Here is a 24130-nt window from a genome sequence, read left to right as displayed (position 1 = left end):
GAGAGAGAGAGAGAGAGAGAGAGAGAGGGAGAGAGAGAGAGAGAGAGAGAGAGAGAGAGAGAGAGAGAGAGAGCATCCCAATCAGTTATCTGATTTATATAAGATCATATTATTGATGAGTCATGTAACATAGCATGACAATCAGAATTTTATTAGTAATAAGGATTATTAATAATCTCATAATGATCTCATTAATAAACAGAGCCCGATAACATCACTTTATACAAGCTCGATACTTATTTGGACTAATCTGATGTAGACCATGAGATAATTTTCTTGTCGACGATCAGATGACAGATTCGCGCGAGACGAAGGGGAAGCTGCTGAAAGCTAGCATGAAGCTGAGAAACACGTTATTCTGTCCATGCAACCTCGTTTCGCGCGGTATAAGCAATGAACGTAGCTACTGCACGACGAGTGACCTATAATTTTTCAAAACGTCATCAACTTCATACACGTGGGATTTATCCTCGCGCGCGATAAGGACTCGCAATAGGGCCCGTAAGTGCCTACAACGCGGTACAGTTACAATACCGACACGCCGGTATCGTAACTGTACATCTAATGGAGATACACGATCGCGGAGATTGGACACGGTTTCGCCGGACCCGGGCGCGTCTTGCCGACTTCGCGAGAGAGAAAGAGAGAAAGAGCGCGACGTCGTCGTCATCATCTCGAACGGCGGAGCGTTTTCCCGCGCTTCTCGACGTAACCATTTAACGGCGAAACGAGCTACGATGCCTGCTACAAATCATCCGCTTGGTTCCACTCGGAGATATTGAGATGCATCCCCGACGCGCTACATAAAGCAAATTCTCGCAGCAGCCGACTCGCGGACGGAACGGCCGTGGAATTCGAAACCCCTCATTGCGAATTCCAGAGCCTCATCATCCCTTTCTCTATCCATTTCCCTCTCTTTCTCTTTCTCTCTCTCTCTCTCTCTCTTGGTGGCTGACGGGCCGCATCGAACACGCGCGTTCCGGGAATATCGCCACGAAAAGGAAACGCCGAGCCAGATTCCAGGTTCGAATGTGTTCCCAACACGTCTCATCGCGGAAACTCGATATGAGCCGCGAACGGCGAACGGGATAGCGGTTGCGTGCGGCCACTGGGGTGCTTAAATGATCGGCGTCATTAGCATTCGCCAATATTGTGCGCTAAAATATAGCAATTATTATGCGGGCAAAGTGCCGGAACGACGCCCTTACGTGGCCTCCCGCCGCGGCAGGGGAGCTTTTCCACGAGCGGAACGACGATCGGATCCGCGGCTTCTCGCACGCCAGCACGCCGCTATTTCGCAAGTTACCGCGGAAAGAGCCGTTCGCGGGGATTAATGACAGGATGACGCGAACCGGGAATCTCGGCGCGGCCTCAAAGCACCGGCAGCGGCGAACAGTCACACGACTGACTGCTGACGCTCACTCTCGGGCGGCGTTCAAGGTCGCCCAAGGTCGTTCGCGAAGGAGCAAGGTCCTCGGACTCGCCCGTAACAAACTGGTCCCCTCCCCCTCCCGCCCCTTCACCCGACCTTCGATGCGCGGCTGTTGAAAAGAAGGCGCGCCGGAGCGGTGTGCACGGCGGATGTGTTGCAGAAAACGCGCGAGAGAGGCCTGCATTATTGCTTCCCTTTATCCTCTCTTCTTCTTCTTCTTCCTCTCTCCGTGCGAGAGCGCGCGAACTCGCTCTCAATCCGCCTCTGCCTCCCGGCCATAGCCCGCCTCCAGTCGTCGTGGTCTTTTTATTCGCCGGCGAATAAGTGCGCGCAGCGTAACGACGATAAAATCGAAGGACTGCTCTCAATTTGCTCCTTTGTCGCTCCGCCCTGTTCATTTTTATGCGGTTCCTCGCCGAGTTCCTCTTCGCGCGTCATTCCCCCGGTTTCCGGCAGCCGCGCGGAGTCCTTCCGGACTTTCTTAGTCCCCGTACCCTTCGATGAGACGTGATTCAAAACGCATTAATCTTCAAATAGGAAGAGTGATTTTTCAGTAACTGACCAGGAATTATGGTTACTGACTAGTTTTTGACCAGTCTTTAATCAGTTTTTGATTCTTTACTGTAAAATATTATATTTTATTACTCAATATGAAAAAAAAACATGTGAAACTCTTCGTGTTTTACAGAATTCTTTCACGTGCAAAATTATTCACTATTGTATGAGACAAAATTTTTCTCTATCTAATTTCTGAACAGTTACTATCTAATAAATCTTAGTCAATAAAAATCCTGGCTAGATGACCTATTTTTCCTGGAGATTTTCCTACTAGGACCATTTGCATCATTGGGAGATTTGAAAACTACGCTCATCATCATTAAATTTTTTTCCTGTATAGTATCTGAAAACTTTGTATTTTTTATGTAGATGCGTTATCGCACAATGAAAAGGATCGAAAATATGACCAAAACTTAATTAAAAATTGATACTTAATTGAAAATTTGATACTTCAAATTATTAACATCTCTCTTACCGTTTCTACCAATGTCGATTAAACCTTAATTCGAGTTTAAAATCTTTTCAGACAAAGATCTAAACTCAAATCAAGATTTAATTGATATTGGTAGAAACTGATACTAGAGAGTCATTGACATTCTAGAAAAATTTAGTTTTTCTCGCGACCAACACCATTGCAATTATATTTCTTGCCTCTGCACACTCTATGACACCAAAAGAAAACTTCACCACTGAAACCGTGAACAACCGTGCTGGTTATAAGAAAAACCAGGTTTTTCTGTCAACGATCATTCATGGATGAAAGAAGGACAACTTCAATAATTGTATGTTTTTTATCCTATTTTGCTTATCCAATAGTCTTACAAAATTATTAATTTTTTCCATATATCAAATGTAATGAAATGCATCAAAACACGTAATTTATGTTTAAGCTGTCTTGATTAAAAAAAATCACGACTACCCGCTTCCGTGATGATGGATAGGCGAAAATGAACGGATGTATCCACTTCTGATGCAAATGGATTAACATTATTACAGTGCTCGCACGCATTACGAATCCTCAAGTTTATCCTCCGCGAATCCTATCCGCTGTCCCAGCAAATTACACACGCTCGGTATCATTTTCTGAATTTTTCACCGGAGCTTTTCTCTCATGCCAAGCTTTCCTCCGTGAGATTAACACGTGTCACGCGTCCACGGCGCTGACAAGTCGCACGCATCGCGACCCGCGATCGTAATTAATATACAACGGCGATTCCACGCGACCGCCCGGAAATTTCTCTTCTCTTTTCCACGATCTTCGTCTCCTCCTTGCATCCACCCGCTCCACTCCGCGCGATTTTTTCTCTCTTTCTCCATCTCACAGCCGATTCTCTCGCGCTCGCTGCACCGACCGCGATATCTCTCTTGCCCGACTCGCTGACTAATAATATAAAACGGCCGATCCGGCGGCGTATTATGCCGAGGTACGATTCACGCACGAGCGGGCACCGTAAGGGAGCGACAGAGCTCGGGAGAATCGCGAGATGGAATCTGGTCGAGCGTGTGTCACGCTCGACACGCTGTGCATCGGTGCAAGCAGAAAGAGAGAAAGAAAGAGAGAAAGAAAGACGGACAGACGCAGACAGACAGATCGGGAGAAAGAGAGCAGCAGGGAAGGCAGAGAGGCGTCGTCGCGAGAAAATCATTTCGAATTACACACCGGCGAGGCGATTCCATCTCCGACGTATGGTGCGACTATGGAGAGGACTGCGCATGGCGTGCGGTGTCGTCCTCGTATTACGGAGACGCGTCGCGCCTCCGGCATAGATCGACCGCGATCGCGCCGCGAGATTAGGGTAATGAAGTTGCGTTCACTACGAAATTGCCAGCGAGTGTTGCATTACGTTTTATTCCACGCGCCATTTCCACCAACCCCTTCCTCTCCATCCCCCGCGAATGTTGTTGCGACTGCACCAACGGCACTTGCCACTAAGGTGATCAATCGTCCCGAATTTCGCGGGACATCCCGATTTTCGGCTCTTTAGTGGCGTCTTGAAAGAACCTTAGATGGAACGCCATTTGTCACGATTTATATAATGTATAAGATAAATAATATAAAATTTCATTATCACGTATTTTTTTTTATGCTAGAACAAAAAATGTTAAAGCTATTTTCGCAGTGTGTACAGTCGAAGACTAAAAGATTCGTAATTTTTGGGTGAGTTCGTAAACTCCCCATCTTGTCTAACGGAAGAATTTATTTTCCAATGGGAGAATGCTCTTATTGAACAAGAAGGATGAATTCACAAACTTATTCCAAAAATTACAGACCTTTTAGTCCCCGATTAACGTATACATACGTCAATATTGCGTGGTACTTCGTAATCTGATATACCAATGAAAAAATCCCGATTTTTCGGCTGCGTCACGATTTTTTACGATCAGTATTCCGAATTTGGTTAATTAAGAGTTAGTCGCCCTATTTGCTTTACTAAAATCGCGGCAAGAACGCGGAGAAGAGGTTCGCGAGGGAGAGCAAGTTCCCAGGGTAGGATAACCGACGCCGGAGATTCATCGCGAAGCCTAACTGCGGGAGCTTCTATTGCTTCTAAACGATATTTTTCACGGTACATGAAGACAGCCTTATGGTGAATACAGCGCCTAATAAGGCGAACGAGATATGCGCGCCGGCAAAAACAGCGAATCTCGATCGCGGTAGTCGGGCGCGCGAGCGATCTCGAAAGAGAGGTAACTGTGAAAGACGACTGTGGAGGGAATTGTAATCGATCTTGCGGTGGGCTCTCGCAGCGATGGGGCCCTAACAACTACCCCTCGCTGGCTACAAGGAGCCAGCGCGCGCGCGCCTCCTTCGAAAACGACACTTCTCGCGTAATCGTCCGCGACGTTACTATGCTGCTCTCTCTTCCTGCGCAACATAAATCTCCCCGCTTCCTCATATAAATTACACCGAGGGATACCGCGGCGGCCTCTCGAGGATGTAATATCATGACACTTTGCAATAATCCTCCATGGTTCACTAAGCCGTTCCCGTAATATCATTAATTTACATGGACTCCGGAAACGTCGCCGGCGCGACGCTAATTGCACGGTCGCGCCGTTGCGGGAGATATCGAAAGGCCTGATATACCCTGATATAGCCTGATATTTTATCGATCACCGCTTCTCGATAAATTCAGTTAGTTTAATTTCCTACGTAATACGCCATTCGTGCGTGTCCCGCGTACATTCGAGTCGAAAACATGCAGGAATCCGACCGATTCCCACGTCCAGCATCGAAATGATTACCGGCAGTGATCGCTGGACATCGCGATATCATGACAGAATTAATTCGCCATAACTGAGAGTTTCGTGAAATGCAATCAATGTCGGGCACATTAATCGAATAAGATTTTAGTTGACTAAAATAACCGGCAAATCGATAATCACAATTGATCAGTTGTTACGTATGCCATCACGAATAATTTAATCAATTGACGACATTAATTATACACTAATTAAGCAGACGAATTTTTCAAAAAAGCAACAATATTTGGGAATTTATTGGGAGAAAACTATTAATTGTGAATAGAGATTTGAGAATTTTATATATCTAATTAAGTAATATATATTTAGAAAATATATTTAGAGAATATTTATATTTAGAAACACAGTTATTTTTATCTTTCGTGCGAAAACAACGTCATGGTATCCGCTTCTCTGATTCTTTTAAAATAAAACAAGCGAATTTTAATAAAAAACTTTAATTTCTTCTTGAAAATGAGTAACAAAATTAATTTGTTTAAGAATGAAAATTTCGATCCAAAGAACCACACATTTTTTTGCTTAAATGCAAACATTACTTAATTACACGTATAAAATTCAAATATTATATATTCATTTAATAGTTTTCTTTAAATAAATTCCTGAATATTGTTGCTTCTTCGACCTAAGAAGATAATGTGTTTCCTTAATAAATAATTCCATCAGTCGATTAAATTATTTGTGATTACATATATGATGACTGATTAATTCTGAATATTGATTTGATTAATACATTGATGAAACTTATTATACATTAATACATTATACATTGATGAAACTTTGATTTCATTAATTATATACTAATTAACTTATATACTAATAACTTATATACTTAAATTATATACTAATTGATTAATTATATATTAATTAATCAATTATCTGTGTGATTACATACATGGAGATTTTGATCAATTTTGATTATTATTCACCGATTATTATTAAAACTTTAATTGATTAATGGCCAACATTTTAGCCTTCTCCTTCATGCTTGTGACTTCATAACTGCGCCTCTCATTCTTTTTTCTTCCTGTTGCGAAGAAACGTGTCTGGAGATTTTTTAAGTCAAACGAAATTTATGCTGTCATCCGAGCGAATAATCATCGACGTCAATTAACGGTGGGACTGCCCGCCGCGTCACGCGATCTCTCACTCATTTGAGGTGTGGGCGCGTACACGGATAAATCTCATTTAAATGAGTAACACGCGAAAGAGAGAGAAAGAGTGAGAGAAAGAAGCAAGGAAAAAACGGTACTGCGTCGCGCTCCAGTGTCATGTGCGAGTGTTTATTCTCTCAAAAAAAAGTCGTTTCGCCTTCCGGTTCACTCGCACGCTCGCCAAGCTCGCGTCGTCATCATCGTTGCCTCTTTCGCTCTTCTCTCTTCTCTTTTCTCTCCAACTTTCCGCGTCGTTTTCCGCGATTTCTCGCGCTCGTCGCTTCCGCGTGCGCGTCCTCCGTTGCAATGCACATCAATATAAGTTGTCGCGTATATTCGTCGTACAAATGGAGAAAATATTACTGGTTTTTCTCGTATAAATTCATATAGCAAATTTTTTAATAGCGCATTTAAGTTCCTAAAATATAAGCACATATGGGACCTAAAATAAAGCATATATGGGACGAAAGGATAGTTAATTACGACTAAATGTCGTATGATTTTATTATTTGATACATTAGGCTGTTAAATAACGCGACAATTAAAATCCAAACCAACCCCCCTTCTCTCTCTGTGTGTGTATTTGTCTCTCTTCCTGAAAGTGGAATTAAAATCGGCACTTAAAATCGAATTCCCCACCTTCGACGCGTCTATTTAATCCTGTAATTTGCAATTTCCTATCTGTTATTGTCGCGCGCATGCCTTCACGCGGTTGGAACGTAAAAATAAATTATAATCAACGGGTGATAAATACATCGCTACGCGAGATACTAACACGAGCGTAAATAAGAGTTACATCACGACGCAGGTTCGTAAATTGTGGCTCGCGTCGCGCGACCATTTCTCTCTCTCCATTCTCTTATATATCTTTTTTTCGACTTCTTCATTCTCGTTCCTCTCCTTCCCCCCTCTCTCTCTCTCTCTCTCTCGTTTCGTCCTCGTCGTCGTGCATCCAGGCCGAGTTAAATTGGCATGAAGCGTGACCGGTGTCCACTCTTCTCTTCCTCTTCTCTATCTTTCCCATGTTTATTCTCTTTTCTTCTGTTTTTGCCCCCCTTCTCTCTGTCCTCTCTCTTTCTCTTACTCTCACTCTTTCACTTCGATTTACCTTCTCGCTCTCCTCGTGCCTTGCTGCTCCGTGCAGTGGCTCGGCTCGGAGCAGCAGTAGCTTCCGTATCGCGCTTTAATTACAATGGCGATCCCGTTTTTTGCAGTACTTTTATTAATTGAGGGAACACACAGCTGCGCGTGTGCGTATCGCTCGTACTCGTATAACCGAGCGCGCAACATGCTCGCGGACAATGTAACGCGTGTGTGTATATATCGGAGCCACGCGTATACCGCCGTAACAAAAGGAGATTACGGTATCTGATTCGTCGTGGTCGCACGCGTCGCGGTGACAACCCAAACTTTCCGCATAGTAATGCCGCAATTATATTTTCCGGCGATGCCGTCCACCCGCTACCGAGATCAACACGAGATCGCGGTCGGCACGCGCCTAATTGCGATCTCGTGACGTGGCGAACGGTGGCGTTGGGTCTCACAAGGGGAACGGAAGAAAACGGAAGGACGTTCGTCACGGACCTGCGGCCCTGTTCCGGACGCACGGCGTGAAAAAGATGCGCTTATAACCCTAAAACTACCGAGGCTGACGATCTATTTTCGCCAGAGCGATCAAAATGGCAGGTTTTCGAAAAAATTCGTAATGCAAGGGAAAGAATGTTTATTTACTTTTTTTATAGTCTGATTCAGCATAAAAAAATGGAAGATTTCTGAAAAAAATATTGAGTTGTGTAATAAGTAATTTCGTTTTTGTTATGTAAAATAAAGCGATTGTATTTTTGTGCCGTTATCACTTTGTGAAAGAATATATGCGAAGAATGGGGAAAAATAAAACCACGCATATATTGTTTCGTAAAATTATGACACTTAAAAATACAAATTTTTCATTTTGCCTGACACAAAATCCTAATTACTTATTATACAATTAATCCTAATTACTTATTATACATGAGAAAAGATGTTTGTTTATCCTCTCCAGTTTTATTCAATGTTAATTAAAGATATAAAATGCACCGTTATAAACTTAGATAACTTTCTGTGAGAAATAACAAACGAGCCATTTTGACTCCCTTGGTAGTTCTAACGTGAATTTTAAATTTTATTTTTTCTTATATGAACATCACACGTATAACATTGTTTCAGCTTGAAAAATCAGAAAAGTATATCTATCGCGGGTATGAGTCTAGAATAGCGTCCTGTCGAAATGTCGCGTGAAAATCTACAATGAACTCTGCGCGATAGCTATCTCTGTTCATCTGTCGGATTCTCAGAAACCGCCCGATTGCTCCGCGTTTCAGGATCTTAAGCGCGAATTGGAGATCGCGCGCGTGTCTAATGAGAGTTGGAACAATATTTTTAATCCGCAACATCCGACAGCGCGGAACATATTATCGTCGGGAGGATGAAAAGAAATTTGCAACTTTCGCACGGAAGGCTTCCGCACCGAGCGGCACATCCTTACGTTTTTACTGGCAGATTATTCGATTGTTTCGCAATCTTAACGATGAAAATAATTGCTTTCTGGTCGCACGCCCCTTCGTGCCTTAGATCGCGAGATGTCAGTTAACGAAGTACGATACTGCAAACAGGGTGCTATGCAAATGATCCGCGCCCGTACTACGGTGGATTATGGCGATTAACGTCAGTAGCAGAAACTTCCTTCCTCGTTAATGTAACTTCATTAACATAATGTGTAACGAAGAGAATAGGCGCACGTAAATAAAAAAAGATGAGCAACCAGCAGCATATTAACGCATCAGAAGGTATACAGAATGTTTCGGTAATAACAAATATCGCGTATATTCTGAAGTAAATTATATTGAATATCCTACATCATATATGTTAAAAGATATTAACTGATCTGGAATTTTGGGTTGAAATTCAGTCCCTGACATGTCATGTGTTCCTTATGGGAAAGCACACGCAGAAAATATTGTAGGGAAAATTATGTATAAATTTTATATTTTTTTACAATGTTTTTCGTAAAGCTGAACTATACTGAAATAAAATACTATAAATTATTGTAGAAATAGTAAATTTGACAATCTACTTCATCTATGCGATATAAAAAAACATCCAAATAATTACAATAATTTTATAGTAAAAAATCTAACGTATATACGTGATATTTTTAGACAAATATATTGTAATTTTAACTGTAATTACAAGATTAGAAAAATTTGATTAACTTTTAACACAATTAACTTTTACTACAATATTTTCTTCATATATACAATGACGTGCCAGAGACCTCGTGCAATTTCAAGAACTACTTAATATATTCATTTTATAAAAATATATTATAAGATGAAATATATTTTTCTTATAACTATGTGTATAAAGATCCGAAACGAAATTAAGATTCCTAGTCCCGGAATTTGCGTACTCCACGTGTCATGTACTCAATGATTCACTGAATACGGTATGAGTTTATCGCACTCCAAAGAATTGGTTGAGTCCACAACGTTCCTTTATTATGTTAAAATCGAAAGTTTTCCCGGAACAAACATATCGCCTCGGATAAAGCGAAAGATGTGTGTATTTACCGGTTTGTGTTCCACCATGAAGAACCGTTCAACGGAAAGATATGAATGGGTGACCGAAAAGACTTGGCCTGAAAATGATTCAAGGCATCCGCGAATACCGCTAGAACAGCAAACCGTAACGTGAAATATTTTAGGAGCGCGCTGGTGAGAACGGAACTTCGATCCCGGCGAAAATTAATTCTTCTCTTTTCCTCATGATCGTGGATTCTATTAATTTGTGGAATTACGGTATGCAATCCCCCCATAATGCCAGTTGATTTCGAGTCGATTAACACGAATCCTGCGTGTTCACTCGCGCGAAGACTGTCCGATTAAAATTATTTTTCCACCTCGACGAGACGAGACGAGACGCGCGACGAGGCCGACGACAGCGATCACTATAATTTCATTCATCTATCTAATTTACATGATTCGTCGAAGCTCGACGAGGCTTGATGGAGCTCGCATTCTTACGTTGGCGTCTCTATTAGAGATCGGGCCATAATTACCCTCTTCGTTCGAGAGCCTCGCGACGTGCCACGTGTCTGCCCGTGATGATAAATTAAAAATCTCGGAGGAGCAAAGGTCAATCGGCTCGAGAGAGGCGGCTACGCTTTCAGAAGTTCCTTTGCGATTGACGTTTCCGCCGAATCGATAATTGCTGTCACCTTGTGTTTCTGCATTCCGCGTCGCGGAACGCCCGCAGCCGAGCTGTTTCCAGACGCGGAATGCATTTCCACCTGCGTAGAATTCGAGCGCGTGACTCGTCGCGTTTCGTTGAAACGTGAAGAACGACATGCGCGGAACCCAAGTAGAAAATTGACCAGTTTTTTTTTAACCGTTCAGGTTAGTTGTGACTAGTATGACTGCTCAGAAACTGGTCAGTTTAAACGCTTGCTTCGCCAACAGCTGGACAGCAGTCTGGCAACTAGTCTGTTTCTGAACAGTTTCTAATTATTTTCTGACCAGTTTCTGTACTGATAAAAAATATTTGGTATTTATAATTACACAACCACACATAGAGAAATAATCATTATAAATTATAGTCCAGAGAGCCATTTTTTTAGTAGATTCTACTATAATGTTAGTGATAATAATCTTATATTGTCACTACCATTTTCGTGTCAAAATCACTAAACAATATGTGGTTGTGGCCGAAGATAATTATAATTTTAATTAGACCATTTTTTCTCAGTGTATCTAATTTACTAATAATTTTTTTTTAATTGTTTCAAACATTTTTCATTGTTTTTATATTATAAATTTTTACATTTTATTATTCGATAGACAATATAAAAATAAGGTGAAACTCGTGTTCTCAGTAAAGCTTTTTTCACGTGGAAACTCATTCGTTATTGATAGCTTTATTTTTAATTATCATTTCTCCAATAACTGACCAAGAAATACTAGTATTTCTCGAGTTTCTACTGGACTTCTATTTTAGTTTATCAGCTTTTTCTTGCCTGTTTTCTAGCTAGTAACTGGTCAAGAAACATTGGTCAGGATCTTCCTGGTCAGTTTCTGAACAGTTACCATCTAATAAATATCCTAGCCACAGCAAAAACCAGCCAGTTTCTGGCTAGTGGCCAGCTTTTTCCCGGAAATTTTTCTATTCAGGAGCATCCGGGATATGTGAAGCGTCCTCGGAGAGCAAACGTGAGCGTTACGGTAACGGGAACGGGCGAATGGGGGGACTGACTTTTAATCGATTAATTTCATGAACTTTTACTAAAATGCATACCATATTTCTCAGGTTGTTACGCGCACGTCACGAGCCGTGCCCCCGTTGTACCGGGAACACTTGGGCCTCCTCAGATAATTGCTTTCGCGGGAATAATTATTGGCCGAGGTGCGCGTCTCATTTTGCATCGACGCGCGCGGAGAGCGGCTGTTTAGACAGGAATTTCCGCGGGCCGCCGATAGTTAAAATTCTTATCGAATCGTTCAAGCATCATCGCTCGTGGAAAGCTACGAGCTCTCGTTAGACTTGACTGATTTCTCCCGACGACGGGGCTAAAAAAAGCGACCAAAAGAATATGATCGGAGCGATCCGCTTGCTGCCGCGGTAATCATCGGCCGATATATTGGCCCGCTGTATGTTTTTTATTCGCACGTAATAGTGGAGATTACGATGTTGTGTACGAATAGTTAAACAACAGTACAGTTACGGCGCGGGGGGAGTGAAGTCGCCGCCGCAAACCGTCGAGATTGGGGGCTACCCATATTATTCCCGGTTCTCGAATGAAACGTTTATTACTCCGGCTCGCCGGCGCGATGAATACGGATAAAATTGCCGCCGCACACACCGGGTCTCCGATGTCAAATCAAATGGTATTCGCGAGGAAACGAGTCGTGTACCGTTACCAAGCGCGTCTCCAGCCAGCACAGTTCTGCGCGCTCGCACGTAACGACGAAGGGAAATCCTTTAAGAAGTCGCAGGAGTGATGCTTCTTTCCGCCACCTCCCCCCTTCGCCGAATTATCAACGAACGGTGATCAAGCGATTTCAAGTGGCATTTCGGATCATTATATACCGTTACGATCGTGTCAGCTATTATATCTCTTAAACCTTTAGGGAATCGCCAATGAGCGATACAAATCTGCGCGTCCGGTCAATAATCACCTACTTGAAGACAACATACAGAGAGTCTTTTCTTCTAGAAATTCTTTTAAATTTTTTACCGTGTTTTCTGGTAGCGCACAAGTAAACTGTCGATAAAGTTTATCTTACTAAGGAGCATAAAAATTCTTTGAAATAATAGACTGAATTTCCTTTAATATAAATAGCTCATATAAAATGGAAAAATAATCACTTAAACTAACTCTCATCCTTAGTGGATTGATGTGTCTTCCGAGATGGCAAAATTGTCCGAGCACAATTCCCGAATTTCTAGAGTAAGGTAAACGTCCTAATGATTGAACGTGTACCGATAATTGAATTGCTAATAATATACTTGTGTTTCTTAAGATGCTTATCAATAAATGAAACAAAATTACAAAGTAACTAAATATTTCTTTTCATTTATTATATTATTTTGTAAAAGCATTTCAACAAAGAAAAATACAAAACCAATATGTCAATCATTGGAACATGCATGTTCGACCACTGGGACGTTTACCTTACGTGTGCTTTTCGTCAGATCTCGCAGCATCGCGAAGTCCACGATCGTCCACGATCGAGGAGGCATCTCCCACAGCGGAAAGGGACACCGAAGGGCCACCTACTTACTATTGCACCTGGCACCCGGTCCCGGCGTCTAAATTGACGCGGATACCGCGCCGGGCCGTGCCGAGCGCAGAGCGGCCGTATAAGCCGGATTAATCTCCGGCAATTTATGGGGCATTATCCGCCGACCTTCCGGTACGCGAGCGGCTATTAAGGTAGATGAATGTACACTGCCGAGGGGGGCGAAACGGGAAAGGAGGCGAGCGAAAGACGCGCAAGAAGAACAGAACGTGTGCGTGCGCTCGCTCGCTTGCGAACGCGAGTAGACGCTCGCACATGTGCTGCGGTTGCGTGTCGCTCGTACCTCATTCAATCGCGAATAACGTTAAGACAGGATGTGACGCTGCTCGTGTGCACCTGAAAGAATGCGCCGGCCACGCGTATTAACTCCGAACACGCATACACGCCGCCGAGAAAGCAAGCCAGCGAGAAAGAGAGAAAGAGCGAGGGAGGGAGGGAGAAAGAGAGAAAACGCAGCGGAACTGCGAAACGGAGGGTGACATTTGTAAATAAGAGATAATGTCCGCAAATGAAAAGAAAGCAAAAGAACGAGGGAAAGAAACAGACTCAACTCTATCTCTGTCGCCGAGTCGCCGCTATGTTCCGCTATTAAAACGTCATTAGGCGAATAGTGCGCGCGCGCGCACGTAGACCAAATTAGCGAGGAGCGCGTAAACCAACTAGGCTGTCGCGAATTGCGGAACAATGTGATAATAAAACAATCACGAAGCGGATCCGGAGGACGTTTTGTTCGCGCGATTAAATTTGCACACGGGAATCGCGGCGCTGCGTCGCCGCCACCGCTATTGTTTTGCACTTTACTACGCTTACGAAGGAAAGGGAAAGAAAACAAAAGAAGAACATGTCTCGTTCACTTTGTCGCGTCCCCGCGAGCCAACACCGCAGACTTCTGCACAGAGTGGTCTCATTTCGAACAGCCGAATATCTCGAAAACTGAGCCCGGCAGACAAAAATGTTTCAGACAAAACAGACATTTATGCGGTTTTGAGGGGGGAAAAAGACGATGACCTTGAACTTTAAGTACGATCATTTGCCAGAGTCATATGGAAGTCTTGTTTTTTTAAACAGAAAGTGGTACTTTTTGTAGCAAATTCTAAAAAATCACCCAATTTTGCGTAGAAAATGCCTAAGACGTATGTGATCTAAGTCCAATAGTTTAGAAGTTATTTATCAGTGAAAAATACAACTTTGCAAATTTTTATCAACAATAATGTACGCGTCAACTTATCTATGTGTTCAAGATATTCGGCTGGTCTATTTAAAATGAGACTCTCTATGTAATATAATTGACAGGATACATAAAGACCTGCACGATAAGAAACGAAACGAAGTTCGTGCAAGTATTCTTTTAATATGTGATATTATATTATACACACTTATGACACACTTTGCGATAAAGTTTTAACTCGTAATATGCAGAAGTCTGCAAGAGTCCGCATTCAAATTACAGATACGACACCGCCTCTTCAAGTCGCGACATCGTCCACGACAAGCAACGTCCGGCTTATCGCCGTCGAACGGTCTACCTGGCGGTCTCAGCTGAACGATAATGCTGCCCGCAATCGCCTCTAAATTCACGAGTTTAACTCCGCGGATTACCGAGTCGTATACACAACCGAGGCGATAATAATACCACTTTCCGCAATTAGTCGTTCGCCATATTTGAATTGCTGAGAAGGAAAGGCTTATTAGCGATCGCATAACGAGCAGAGGCGTGAGACGCGGCCGTCTCCCGCTAACTGGAAGATGGTTTTTCGCATGGTCCACGTATAATATGTAAGCCGACCGCTTGTCACGGCGCGCGAAAAAAGGAAGGAAAAGAAAAGAAAAAGGAGGGGGAGGAGAAATCAGGATCGCGGGTTGATTTACGCGGCGTGCGCGCGTCCGGCATAGGCCGCGGGAAAAGCGCTCTCCCGCGGATTATGAATATTTTACGTACGTAGCGCGTCCGTTACGCTATTGCCGCGTGTACAGTTACGTGGGCGCGTATCGTGTAACCGCGCGGCGTTTATTGTCAATGGGAAATCCACCGTGGCCGCGGCCGCCGCCCTGAAATGCACCGTTCGGAGCATCGAGGCGGATACGTGACATTGTAAACTCGAATTGTTTACATGCTCGCGTTGCATACCAGCGCAGGAGCCGCGCCATCTGCTACACGGGCACGTTGCAGAAATAGCGGTGTCGCGCGCGCGCTGCTGCTGCGCTCCTCCTTGGCTCGCCCGCTCGCTTGCGAATAAAAACGAGCGCGTTTTCTCGGGATTTTACGGGGCTCGCCGTGCGCGATCGCCGCGAATAATAAAATACGATTTATATGGAGGGGAATGTACCGGGAAAATGTGGATTTGCGTGGCCGCTTTAACAGGTGGACGGTTTCACGATTATCACGAAATAAGATAATTGAATGATGGAAAACTGCAATTTTTATTTAATTAGCGAAAAAATATTCTGTACCAAATTAATTATTAAATTTACATCATGCAATGATGTATATTTTTTTTTCACGGATACAGCAATAAATTTTCTCAAACTTATATCCAGATTTTCATATTAATACATTTCACATGACATGTTGGTTTGAATAAATTTTGATAATTTTCTTTACTTTAACCTTACTGAGCCTTTCATTAACTTCACGTGATTATTAGCTCACCAAAAAAAATTTCGCAAACTGCTATACATGCTATATATGCAAACAGCTATACATCGCCATTTCATAGCGTATTACGTGCCGTCTTGATTGACGAATCACTGCGAACCCGTATTCGCGATTCTAAATTTCTTTCTCGAAGAAAGCGAGAGAAATGAAAAGGCGGCTCGTTGCGAGAGCATCGAATCGTAACCTTTGGCCCAAAACGCCGCGGTTAACATAAGATTTACGCTTCGATCATCATGTGGGATTCGCTCGTTCGTTTGAGGACGGGTTTGCGTAGTTTCGCAGAGCTAACAAAAAGCCACCGCGGCGAAATGGACTGTATCACAGACCGATAGAGCGATCAACGGCGCCGCTGAGCGGCGGCAGAATACAGGGAGGCGCGAGTGGCACGCGAGGGAAATAAGCGCGGGTCGTGTATGTGCTATTAAATGCTACATTGCCTTCGCGTGTTATAGAGTCATCTGGTACACACGCCACGAGGATAGGTGTAGCGGTCCACTGCGCGCTCGATCTGCCTCTCTCTTTTTGCCGCGCGCGCGGTCTCTCTCTTTCGCGTACGTTCCTCAGTATCCGCGGGCTTTGGTGGACACGCGCTCGCGCGTAGCATCTTTCTTCTTCGACAACGAGACACCGTTCTCCAGAGAGGGAGAGAGAGAGAGACCTACTTTCTTAGCCCGCCGCAGCACCCGGGAGAAAAAGGCCGAATTAACAACAACGTCGACAAAGCGGCCGAGACGTCTAATGCGCTCGCGCGTGATTATGCCGCGGGATATAGTCCCACTGATCCTCACTTAATCCTCGTCTAACGACACCCCACGCGTTCTGTATGGAAAGCCGCTCCAATTTCGAGAGTTACAGTTTCTCGAGATGCGCTCTGGAAAAGCGCCTCGTGCCCGAGTAGAAAATCGACCAGCTCCTAGCCAGTAAGCGGCTACCAATTCCAGCTTTCTACCAATTTTTCTTTTTACAAAAAATTCTTTCAAATTCTTTTCACTCTGTACAATTCTACAATTATGTTTTATTATTCAATACACAATATATAAAAATAACGTGAAACTCATGTTTCAGAAGATGGATTCTTTTCCCGTGGAGCCTCATTCATTATTGATACAGTTTCATTATTGCTATTATTGATATAATTAATTATTGATATTGGCCAATAAATACTGACCAGTATCCCTTGGAAATTTTTCTCGGATGATCGCCGAGCGTTACGCGATGCCCTCCGCGTGCGAGTCTTGCGCGCTTCACGCAAAAATGCACACGTGCCCGCTGGCTGTTTAACCAGCTGCGAATGGTCGGATAAATTCGCATCGTATGACCTTGCCGATGTACCGTTGAGCATGGTCAAGGACCCAGGGAGGCTGAGACTCGATTAAGCCCGATCATGAGAAATTAACGTTAAACGCCGCTCTCGGCCGGTTAAGCGTGCTCGTTGCTTTCGGGTACGAAGCAACGTACATACAAACGATCATCACGACGCCGTGGCTTTTTACGCAAGCGTTACCGTTGTAACGATTTGTACGATTTATCGCGGCGCACCGTCGAATTAACTGTCGGCGGGACGGACGCGCGTGATCGGAGCTCTAATGATTTCAATGATTACAAGCGATCCCTAAGCGCTAAGCTGTGTACTGTAATCTTTCCGACTGGGAAGCGTGAACGTTTACGAAGTGAGAAGCGCAGATGTTAGCGCGGATATCATGATTAATAACCCATTAATTAACTCATCCGAACTTAACACCATTGTAAGCATATAAGGAAGGGTAAATTATGACAGCGCGGAACGTACGCCCTTCTCTTTCTCTCTCCTTCTCTCTTAATACGAAAGTAATTCTACCAAGTTCACGCGAGGAAGTTTGCGCGTGGGACGCCGGTGGCGTGTGGATTTATGCGAAGCCGCCGACGATGGGGTTTCCCGCGGTCGTTCTTATTTCGACGTCGACGGCGTGAGCTCACCTGGAGAGTTCGGCTCGCGAAAATCGTATTACCCGCGGCGCGCCGTGCACCGGTAAATTTATTTTATTCACCCCCGCGATACATCATAACGCCCACAATTCCCTCGCGGCGACCCCAGGCGATTCGCTGAAAGGTAATCCCGCCGCTTGGAAACGTGCTGGAATCTTGATAAAGCGTATGGCACCGGGAAGAATCTCAGTCGCGGCAACGTGCGTTCTCGCGAGTGATTGTTCCGCGGGCTCTTTTTCGAGATGACGCGCGATAGTGGTACAACGGCCGCGGCTCGGGGCTTTCGCGGACGATAAAGTAACCGTAGATTTGTCACTGACACTGTGCGTAACACGCCGAATAATTCGCCAAGCCGAGATTTCTAGCTTCCGCTGAGATAGGTAGATAACGATGAGATTCGACGCGATGAATTTTTTTCACACCCGTATAGTCTTGTTTGAGTAGTTAGAGGTTGCTAAATGTGCGCGTGTTATTAATTTCTAATTGTTTTTCAAGTTGGCTCGTAGACCATCTAGATACGCAATATTTTGCGCGGTGACTTTCCAAATAGATTTGCGTCCTGAAACATCACGAACAGCACAATCTACTAAAAGATTATCTTAAAGATATCCAAAAAATGTCTTATTTATTTTAGACTTCTTTTGGACATTTTTAAAATATCTTTAAGTAATTTGTGCTGTTTGGGATGTTTTGTACGGTTTATCAATAAAACAAAGCAATTGATTCAGAGAAGAACACACTTTAATCTATGGTCAAAATTCTTTGATGAATTTTCAGAGCACGACTCATAAAAAAAAAAATAATAAAATGTTGTGGTCATAATGTGTTAGACTTCTTTTCCTACTACTTTATCATGAGATCATTTTCTTTAAAATCTCGACTGTCTTTAAACTTATGTCTTACGAGAGATTCATAATTTCCTAAACTTATGTAACGTTCTCCATTCCGCAATTTTTTTAACTCGCGATGATCAAATTTGCAATTTGTAGTATGGCAATTTGAGAATGTTTATAATATGACAATCTTCAATATATGTACTAAGAAAAAAATACTTATAAATTTACTTGTGGGATATAAGATTTATTTCCATAAAATAAAATTTATATCTGTGAATAAAGTTTATATCCCAAGTAAATTCTCCAATATTTTTTCCCAGTGTGGTAATGTTCAATATTCAATATAGTAATGTTCAATATGACAATATTCAATATGACAATATTCAATATGGCAATATTCAATATGGCAATATTCAATATAGCACGCATCTGATGCTGTGCAAATAACATCTGGTATTCATCTTTATGAATACTTCAATAACATTTTGTATCCTAAGAGACGATAAGAAGTCACCGTGATAGATTTACATCATTACAACACAAATTCTCTTGATATAAAATTTGCAATTATAAACTGTATAATGTGTTGAGCAATGTCATACACCATAACGTGACTACATGAGTAATTTATTTTTAATTTCATCAACGACTGAGAACAATGACGTGAGAATCGTAATAAAATCACGAACAGTAGTTGTTCTTTTTCATATACTGTCAGACGCTATTATTAATTTAATATTTTTTTAATCAATCTCAAACTGATATACTGTCTATAAGGGCCGTTATTCAAATTGCATTTATCGAATTGTCGAAACAAGCAACCTTCGCTCAGTGACTTCTTTTCATCGTTAATGCGATTTACGTCTACATGCGTGCACTACGGAAAATGACGCTATGTAAGCGTTCGTAAAGTACACTCACCATTGCAGATAGTTATTCAGCGACGTTCAGTGATGTAAGGGAGTCCACCACCACATCTCTCTGCATCCGTCCAGCCTCTTTAGCATCCAGTCGTCGTCCACGTCGATCACTGCTCGAAGGCACTTGACTGCACTCGTGACCGCGTGTGATGAACCGGAATGTCTCATTGCGATCGCGTTTGACGGAACGAAACGTCTCATTGCACTCGCGACCACATTTGGCGAAATAAAATGTCTCATTGCACTCGTGACCGCGTTTGACGAGACGAGATGTCTCATTGAATTCGCGATCGTGTTTGCCGAAACAAAGTATCTCACTGCGCTCGCGACCGCGCTAATTTTCATCGAGTCTGACGAAACAAGATATCTCATTGAATTTGCAACCGTATTTGACGAAATGAGATGTCTCATTGAATTCACAATCGCATTTGACGAAATGTAATATGTTATTACGCTCGCAAACGCGATAATTTTTATGGAGTTTCACGAAACGAAATATCTCATTGCACTCGCGGTCGCGATAATTTTAACGGCGATTAACGGATATTTCGCTGCACTTGCAGCAGCGATGATCATAACAGTAATTAGCTGAAAAAAATATTTCGCTGCACTTGCAACAGCGATAATCTTATTGGCGCTTAACGAACGAAATTTAACGAGAAACTTACGACAATTTTCTAAAGCGCCTTGAAAATATATTACTGAGTCGTGTATCGCATATAAAAAATCGTGATGCACTCGATAAGCTAAAGAAAGCAAAAGGAAATATCCCGTTTTCATGAACGATTGTATTCTGCCAAAAAGTGAGATTTATATTTCGCGAAAATTCTACTTTCTAAAGAAAACAGTGAATATATATATATATATATATATATATATATATATATATATATATATATATATATATATTTATCGAATGATAATTCCGACTGAAACTGTATTATAATTTGTTACAAACTCGTGAAAAATTTGTGACATTATTAAATGTCAATACTTCATTCTGTACTTTTGGTTAACTTTGCTATTATTCGGCAATAAAGCAAGAAACTTTTTTTCCCATAATCTTTCTTATTTCTTCTTTCAAAAGAAAAAGAAGACGTTAAAATTCAGTAAATAGAACTTGAAATCCCGAAAAAAGAATATTATTGAAAACAAATAATCCTTGAAAATAAATAATCATTCATGAGATTTACAATTCTAATTTTCGCAATTCAAATGATAATTGAACAACGCGATTGTAAAATAGTATCACGACCGAAGTAAGCAAACGCGAATTCCGCGAATTAGTGGCGCAATTTAGATGTACAATTTTTGGCACAATCTTTTATGCAATCTGAATGCGCAATTTGTGGCACAATCTTTTGTGCCATTCGGATGCGCAATTTTTGGCACAATCTTTTGTGCGATCTGAGTGCGCCATTTTGCTGCGCACTTTTGTTGCGCCAATTTGAGGCGCATGTTATATCGTTTACGTTCAAATAATATCGTCGTTACAATCAGTGGATCATATTGCATAAACATGAGTTTCGTCGAATAATTCAACATTTTAGTGATGGAATGACTAGTAAACAAAATCTAACGATTCACAAAAATTTAATATAAATATTGATGCTCGTATCATAAACACTACACTGATTAAACATTGTTGTTATTCTGTTAATTTCAAAAATGTATGTTGACAATTGTATACGCGGTTGTAATTTTACACGATCTTTCTAATATTCTAACTGTCTATCAAATATAGACAGATATATAATATTATACAGACATTTAAATGTATGATCCTCTAATTGTTTCAAGCAGTGAATATTGATGGACAATACAAACATATACATGCCAAAGTCTACAAACTATGTAAATCTCATTGTTGAAATTCTACAAACATCCTCACCACTTTTAATTATTGATACAACTTTCATTTGTTTGACTTACTACTTCACAGAAGCTCAAGGTCGGCCACATTCTGCAACGATTCTGAAACAAAAATATAATTCCATCGATTAGAGTTAATAACGTAACCAAAAAAATATTTATAAATGCAAGTACGTTAGCTTTTTGCAATCATTCAATTGATTTTTAAATATATAATTCAATCGATAACACAAACTCAGAAATATAGAAAATGTATGAATATATATATACCTTCGAGCCGACCTTGTTATGCCCGAACCGGATCCTCCGGTGCAGCATTCACGGAAACTACATCCTCGGGCAATGCCACAGTCGTTATGTGGCCCCAGGCTCTGATAGGTCTGAAAAGTAAATTTTTCCTGATTAATTTATTCAAAGTAATTTTGTTTTGAACGATAACGTCCCACATAGCAGAAGTATCCAAAATATATCAAAAGGATATCTTCAAGATATATTTGGGATATGCAATATCTTCAAGATATCCCTATGATGTATTTGGGACATTCATGCTGTGTAGGATGTAATCTATAACTTTAATATTTAGTTGTTTCATTGAGAGAAAACATATTTAAGAAAAACAAGAAATATTTATTCAATGGATACTAATAACTTATTTATTTTTATATTAAGACATTTTTCAAATAAGAAAATATATCATTTTTTAAAACTAGCTTTTCATATATAAAACTATTTTTTATTCTATTTAAATAAAAGGATTTAAATTTAAGTAAATATGTTATCAGTACCCATAGAAATATTTTTTTATTTTTTAGATATTTCGTTTTTCAATGCATTAATTACCATGAGTATTAGGTAGTTAATATCATGCAGATAAGAATGGCTTTACATTCAGAAAGTTAAACTTATAAATATATAGGAAAGTGATAGGTACCATAATATTCCAATGTATTGCCAATAATCCATCTTCGTTGATTCTCAGTTGTAAAGAGAAGATCTGGAACGAAAAAGTAAATTTCTTGATTAGTTACACTAATAAATCAAATAGTCAAAACTACCGATTATATATATTTCTCTTTTAACGTTTTGATTAACTCTAGATCATAACTAGTAATTAAGTAACGAGTTACACGCAGCAATACTTTAAACATCATATTTAAAACAATTCACAGAATACCGCATGAAATAAATTCCGTCTTAAATAATACTGTTCTTAAAGATTATATAGTCTAACATTTTTATATATGATTATTTCTATTAAACACTTTTACAAGAGTGCTTAGTAAAATTCCTAAAACGACATCATCACTTGAATATGAATGACACGACAATCAGAGTGTTAAACTAATAGAAGTGAAGATTAACAGTTACCTCTAATATTACAACATGCTACCGCTGTCGAAAATGGTCCGTATGCGATGATCACTGAACGTGAAGTGAGAGAGAGAGACAAAGCGTGCCTCACTCGCGTTCCGTTGATCAGATAAACAAAGGGATTACGCCGCGACGCTCCCCGGCCCGCTACACTTGAGTCAATGTTTTGATCGCGCTCGTCGCGTGCCTGCGACCGTTATCGCTTCCGCGATCATTGCCGGCGTATTGTGCCTACGCGTGAGTTTTTATTTCACGTTGAGATTTTTCAACAAGATTTTAATTCACTGATACGTTATGCCGTCCAACTCGACTCGTCGTGACTCGGCATATGTATATCTGCTTTACTCATATCTAAAGATCTGTTCTCTTCGAAGACGTATTTTCTTGCGATCTACCTCCTCCCGGCTGCTCTCCGCCGAGTGTGCAGTTACGTTATGAATTTCGAAACAAATATTTTCGATAATATTGTTTTCGCTCGTCACAAACTACGCACTTTCTCAGGTCGCGGCTGATGTCTCCGAATACGCACAAGTCGCTACGGAACTACCCGAACACGTCGAAAAAGTAATCGAAATACGCGCGCTCTTTCTTTGTCGTTTACTAAGGTGATCAGACGTCCCGATTTTTCACCCTTTGTTCCGAATTTTTTCGAGTGCTATTCGGGACACCGATTTGTCATCATTTTCAATGATTGTCAAATTATTTTCAGATTTTTACCCCTCTCCCCCCGCTTCGTTTCATTTATGAAGTGTCCCGAATTCAGGGCTAGGAAATCTGATCACTTTATATATATCGCGAAGAGAAACAAAAAGATTACTTACAAATGACGTCTTCACGATACGCCCCGGCGATCGCACATCGCTATTCTCGACACTCTCGAGACTTATTAACGCGCGAGACTCATTTTCGACGGGTTAAAGACGTGTAAAATGCGGAGCAATGTCGATCGATGTGTCCACGGCCGTTACTTGATGCAGAAAGATCGAGAATCAAGATGGCCGCGCGATTATTGAATCACGTTGAAAATATACGCCAATATGTGAACGGCAGCGCGGCCGAAAAGAACGCGCTCTATGAGATACTTCTCTCTCCGTATCTCTTTTCCTAACAAGCTGACGCAACCGCTCGAATATTCCGCATCTCTCTCTCTTTCTCCCTGATTGTCATCGCATTTCTAATTCCTGTTCAATAAATCCAACGATCGTCCGATTCTATTGCTACTTGAGCGAGTCGATGTTTTTAGCAATTGTAAGGGACGTCGGCGCGACACGT

General features: G+C 41.6%; 2 protein-coding genes across 7 annotated transcripts in view; both read right to left on the bottom strand.

Annotated features, from left to right (window-relative positions):
* LOC116843725 overlaps nucleotides 1-19634 on the bottom strand; it is a 118874-nt gene extending 99240 nt beyond the window's left edge. For both annotated transcript variants that reach the window (XM_032814406.1, XM_032814409.1), the window contains exon 1: nucleotides 19617-19634. In XM_032814406.1, the coding sequence (XP_032670297.1) occupies nucleotides 19617-19619 (3 nt within the window). In that variant the 5' untranslated portion in view covers nucleotides 19620-19634. The remainder of the gene's footprint in view (nucleotides 1-19616) is intronic.
* Nucleotides 19635-19905: 271 nt separating this feature from the next.
* The window catches only part of LOC116843744, a 41671-nt gene continuing 37446 nt past the window's right edge, over nucleotides 19906-24130 (bottom strand). The window contains exons 3-6 of one of the 5 annotated variants that reach the window (XM_032814463.1): nucleotides 22419-22481; nucleotides 21758-21867; nucleotides 21548-21589; nucleotides 19906-19965 (exon numbers count right to left, since the gene is read on the bottom strand). In XM_032814463.1, coding sequence (XP_032670354.1) covers nucleotides 21562-21589; nucleotides 21758-21867; nucleotides 22419-22481 — 201 coding nt within the window. In that variant the 3' untranslated portion in view covers nucleotides 19906-19965; nucleotides 21548-21561. Of the gene's footprint in view, nucleotides 21590-21757; nucleotides 21868-22418; nucleotides 22482-24130 lie in introns of all 5 variants that reach the window. The other 4 variants (XM_032814461.1, XM_032814462.1, XM_032814460.1 and 1 more) reach the window with 4 other exon arrangements.

Source organism: Odontomachus brunneus, unplaced genomic scaffold, assembly GCF_010583005.1.
Source record: "Odontomachus brunneus isolate Ranch 3 - 2012 unplaced genomic scaffold, Obru_v1 Obru_scaffold_035, whole genome shotgun sequence".
NCBI classification, from domain to species: Eukaryota; Metazoa; Arthropoda; class Insecta; order Hymenoptera; family Formicidae; genus Odontomachus; species Odontomachus brunneus.
This window is presented reverse-complemented; position numbering and strand designations above follow the sequence as displayed.